This window comes from Pseudochaenichthys georgianus, unplaced genomic scaffold (assembly GCF_902827115.2).
Source record: "Pseudochaenichthys georgianus unplaced genomic scaffold, fPseGeo1.2 scaffold_539_arrow_ctg1, whole genome shotgun sequence".
In the NCBI taxonomy this organism is placed as follows: Eukaryota; Metazoa; Chordata; class Actinopteri; order Perciformes; family Channichthyidae; genus Pseudochaenichthys; species Pseudochaenichthys georgianus.
This window is the reverse complement of record NW_027263100.1, coordinates 105199-110515: the sequence shown is the minus strand read 5'-3', so window position 1 is coordinate 110515 and position 5317 is coordinate 105199. Positions and strand designations below refer to the sequence as shown.

The 5317-nt window shown below is 39.8% G+C and overlaps 1 protein-coding gene across 1 annotated transcript; it reads right to left on the bottom strand.

The window, feature by feature from the left end:
* Nucleotides 1-486: 486 nt before the first annotated feature.
* Nucleotides 487-4740, bottom strand: LOC117443108 (uncharacterized). The gene has a single exon (XM_071202541.1). The coding sequence runs from the start codon at nucleotides 4067-4069 to the stop codon at nucleotides 1256-1258; it is 2814 nt and encodes a 937-aa protein (XP_071058642.1). The 5' UTR covers nucleotides 4070-4740; the 3' UTR covers nucleotides 487-1255.
* Between the last annotated feature and the right edge of the window lie 577 nt (nucleotides 4741-5317).

Genomic DNA, 5317 nt, shown 5'->3' with positions numbered 1-5317 from the left:
CTGTGTACATGAGCCCAGAGATCAAATGTTTCTATGGAGATGTGCTGTGAAAGGAGAGCCTTTCCATTCTTCTGAATGAGGAATAAACCTCTTACATTTCTAACTTTTGTTGAAAACCGTAGCAGCTATCGGTAATATTTCAAAGCGTGGAGCATGTCAGGACCCTGGCGAGCGTCTGAGTCTGCTTTTTGTGTACTTTCGGGTCAATAATGTGGCATTTTTGGCAGATTTACTAAAGGTGTGCGGCTGCTGCTCTGAGGAAAGATCAGGCTGAATTTACAATGGGCCTTAACCAATTAAACCAATACATTTAAAAAAGGCCTTATATTGTATGTTCTGTTCTTTCAGTTTTGTAATAGATTATCAGGTTTAAAAGAGCTGGTAGCAATCAGCATACATGAGATGATTTATATGTCTGCCTTAAAAACATTTTTCTAAAACACAATATTTGATTCGATACTCATTAATGTTGAAATATACTCAATGTAGTGGAATTGAGATTTTTATTTTTATTTGCACAAATAAATAAAACAATTAAAGTATTCAAACAGATTGTGAAATATAGAAATACAGAAAATACATATAACAACTCTAAGCAAAAGACACTGCAGCAAAACCAATATAATCTGTGCTGTATCTGCAGTATTATTTAATTTAATGTTCTGGCCCCAGCTAGAATCCGAACCATGCTGATTGTGTAGACCGTGAGACAGCAGCAGCCATGGGGGTATGTACCAATAACACGAGACAAATAATTGCTAACAAAGCACTTATATACTAATAAAGGACTGGCTTATCTAAAGCCAGTTGAGTAGCACTTGAAATGTTTTGGCTCTATGAAACCTGATGTCCTTATATGATTTGTTTTCAAGTTTGTATCTTCCTGGTAGAATGCACTTATTGTAAGTCGCTTTGGATAAAAGCGTCAGCTAAATGCAATGTAATGTAATGAGACAGAGCTCTGTGCGGTGAGGGGGAAATTAAGGGGCTTTCTGTTTAGGGTCTGGATCCTTATTTGAAAGCTTCGGATTGGTCTATCTGGGGGGTTTCACCTATATTATGTTTTAGGATTGTGCTCGTATTTTTTTACATTTATTTTTAATGCGGGAGAAAACCAGTGTACCTGGAGAAAACCCAATTTCAGCAGAGGAAATTTTTTTTTTTACAATCCATTAGATGACATTAGATATTTCTTTTCAATTACTTTCTAGGTGTTTTGGTTTCAATATGACTGATTTTGATAGAGCAAAGGGGATTATTTCTTAAAACGTCTGAAAAAGGAAACTACTCTCCTTCTCATTCGCTGAAAAACATTTAGCCTCTTTGGTAATCCTGTGCACGTTTTGTCGACATCGCCCTGATCAGTAGGTGTGATGGCGGCTGCAGCACCATCGTTGGAATTCGGTGTGGACTTGTTGTGTGTCGTGTCAATATTGGACTTCTCTAGATTTGAATTGGGTTGCTCTTTCTGTGAGCTTTTCCTACAATATGTAATAGGAGGATCTTGACAGAAACCATCTGGCCGTGCGTCTGCATTACAGGATATTTCCATGTCTTTCTCTCCACCACTCGATTCAGTTTCGTGATTGTTGACAGGAACATCCGATGCATCAGAATGGTCAAGTCTGCAGATGGTCATCCACCTAACAGCATCTGCAACATAAGGGCTGCAGTCCAGGTCCTCTTCCAGGTGATCCATTGTTACAAAGCTGTGAGTCAGGGCTTGCTCGGGTGTGATTCGCGAGTTAGCATCCAGGTCAAGTAACCTTTTAAGCAGTTGTACAAAGACCATCCTGTCTTTCAACTCAACTCTGCCCTTTTCCTCTGCGTAATCCTCAATTGCTTCAACCAAACTTGAATACTGGTCTGAAACACACTCTGAAATGTCAGGCTCGACACCGGTTCCTTCCTTGTACTCCTCTAGCGTTTTAAATCTCCACTCTGAACTATTTATCCGTTCCCTAATGAAGTAGTTGGAGGTGAACTTCCCAGCATTTAGCAAGTGGTCTCCTGGTTGAGCAATCATATGGCAAATGACTTTCATACTACAGTATTGTGAGCTGTCAGGGAAGAGGCAAGTACCAAAATACATCTCTGCAATAATACATCCCAGTGACCACATGTCTATGGCCTCAGAAATGGGGAGGCCCAAGTTCACCTCTGGAGCTCTGTATGGTAGAAGTTGCTTTTCTGTTCCAATTTTTACTTCAGATGTTGGGATGGCCTCACCAAAGTCGATCAATTTAATCCTAAAGGGCTGATTCTGGTGGTTCACAAGCATGATGTTGTCATGTTTAAGGTCTGAATGAATGACGCCAATGCTCTTCAGGGCTTTGAATGCTACAAGTAGCTGCTGTGTGATTGGACGGATTTCATTAAGCCTACATGCTTCCTGTCTGTTCATCATAAAGTCATAAAGGCTCTGATCCAACATCTCAAATGCGAGGCAAGAAACCTCTCGGAAAAAGAAATTGTCAATAAATCTTATCAGGTTGTTCTTCTCTGGGTCAAGTTTCCTGATGATTTCTAGCATTCTCACTTCTTCAACTCTATCTTCACTGTCTTTGTGAATCTTAATGGCTATAATCTCTGAGGTATTTAGGTTGACACATTTTGCAACCTTGCCAAATCCTCCTTCTCCAATAAAGTCCAATACTCGATAGTCTGCAGACTTGCTGGAGAGTATGTATTCTTTCTCTACCTGAAATGTTTCAGAATTATTTGCAACATCCGATGAATCTGAATGGTCCAGGATGTTGAGGCTTGACAAGCTACCTGCTTCATTTACAAGAGAGCGGCAGCCCAGGTCCTCGGACTTCCCTAGATTTGAATTGTGAGCAATGGAAGTAATGGGTTGATCTTTCTGTGAGCTTTTCCTACAAGATGTGATAGGAGGATCTTGACAGAAACCATCTGGCCGTGCGTCTGCATTACTGGTATTGAAACGTCTGCAAAAGTAAACCACTCTCTTTCTCATTCGCTGAAAAACATTTAGCCTCTTTGGTAATCCTGTGCATGTTTTGTCGACATCGTCAAATCCTCCTTCTCCAATAAAGTCCAATACTTGATAGTCTGCAGACTTGCTGGAGATTATGTCTTCTTTCTCTACTTGAAATGTTTCAGAATTGTTTGCAACATCCGATGCATCAGAATGGTCCAGTCTGCAGATGGTCATCCACCTAACAGCATCTGCAACATAAGGGCTGCAGTCCAGGTCCTCTTCCAGGTGATCCATTGTTACAAAGCTGTGAGTCAGGGCTTGCTCGGGTGTGATTCGCGAGTTAGCATCCAGGTCAAGTAACCTTTTAAGCAGTTGTACAAAGACCATCCTGTCTTTCAACTCAACTCTGCCCTTTTCCTCTGCGTAATCCTCAATTGCTTCAACCAAACTTGAATACTGGTCTGAAACACACTCTGAAATGTCGGGCTCGACACCGGTTCCTTCCTTGTACTCCTCTAGCGTTTTAAATCTCCACTCTGAACTATTTTTCCGTTCCCTAATGAAGTAGTTGGAGGTGAACTTCCCAGCATTTAGCAAGTGGTCTCCTGGTTGAGCAATCATATGGCAAATGACTTTCATACTACAGTATTGTGAGCTGTCAGGGAAGAGGCAAGTACCAAAATACATCTCTGCAATAATACATCCCAGTGACCACATGTCTATGGCCTCAGAAATGGGGAGGCCCAAGTTCACCTCTGGAGCTCTGTATGGTAGAAGTTGCTTTTCTGTTCCAATTTTTACTTCAGATGTTGGGATGGCCTCACCAAAGTCGATCAATTTAATCCTAAAGGGCTGATTCTGGTGGTTCACAAGCATGATGTTGTCATGTTTAAGGTCTGAATGAATGACGCCAATGCTCTTCAGGGCTTTGAATGCTACAAGTAGCTGCTGTGTGATTGGACGGATTTCATTAAGCCTACATGCTTCCTGTCTGTTCATCATAAAGTCATAAAGGCTCTGATCCAACATCTCAAATGCGAGGCAAGAAACCTCTCGGAAAAAGAAATTGTCAATAAATCTTATCAGGTTGTTCTTCTCTGGGTCAAGTTTCCTGATGATTTCTAGCATTCTCACTTCTTCAACTCTATCTTCACTGTCTTTGTGAATCTTAAATGGCTATAATCTCTGAGGTATTTAGGTTGACACATTTTGCAACCTTGCCAAATCCTCCTTCTCCAATAAAGTCCAATACTCGATAGTCTGCAGACTTGCTGGAGAGTATGTATTCTTTCTTTACCTGAAATGTTTCAGAATTATTTGCAACATCCGATAAATCTGAATGGTCCAGGATGTTTAGCCTCTTTGGTAATCCTGTGCATGTTTTGTCGACATCGTCAAATCCTCCTTCTCCAATAAAGTCCAATACTGGGGAGTTAGCGGTCTGGCTTGAGATTATGTATTTTTGCTCTACCTGAAAAGTTTGAGACATTTTTCCTGTAAAAGGTTCTTAAATGCTCTCTACTGTAAATTGAGTCGATTTTAAGTGGATTCCTTGTCCTACACTGAATGTAACCAAATGTGATAAACGGTTTACTCTCATAGACTCGAATGGATGGAATGTGACATCATCGTGACTTCATCCCACGCATCAAAGTAAACAGCATTCCAAATGTGTGGATGACATCATGATTCCAAAGGATCAAGCCGGCAGGACTCGGAATGTATTCAGATGACATAAATATGAGGACATCATCAACACAAATCCAACTGATTTTTAAATGTATCTTTTACAATAAAACAACAACAATATATTCCTGTTGTCCAATCCAATATTCTTCTGCTTGTCATGCCTCCAATCCTGCCACTGAGACAGAGTGCCACGGCTCCTTACTACGAATGCATTGACATACTCACTGTCCTGCTTACAATACAAAAAACAATCGGTGTTTAAATAACACCTTATTTTAAATATATACTGAAAATAAAGGTTATTCTCTTAAAATCATCAGCTTGATCAAATCACTTTTGGTTTCTTCTTTACATTGCAGAATAAGTCTAAGAGCTTATTCTCGATTTTGAGCAATATGAGTAATAATAATACAAATAATACATTATACATTGTATCTTTATTTCATATGTAAACACATTTACAAGTGGACTGACATGACATTATCTTCTCAAGAAAATAATAATACAATTACCCCTAGGACATATTTTTCACAAATTTCAATATGACTTGACAAAGATGTGATTGCCGAGCCTCCTCTTATGTAGCGGTGGTGCTTTCCGCAGATTGCACTTATAAATGATCCTACACAACGCACACAAACATATGAAATTAGATTTTGTTAGCAGCAACAAGAGTGTGCATTGTAA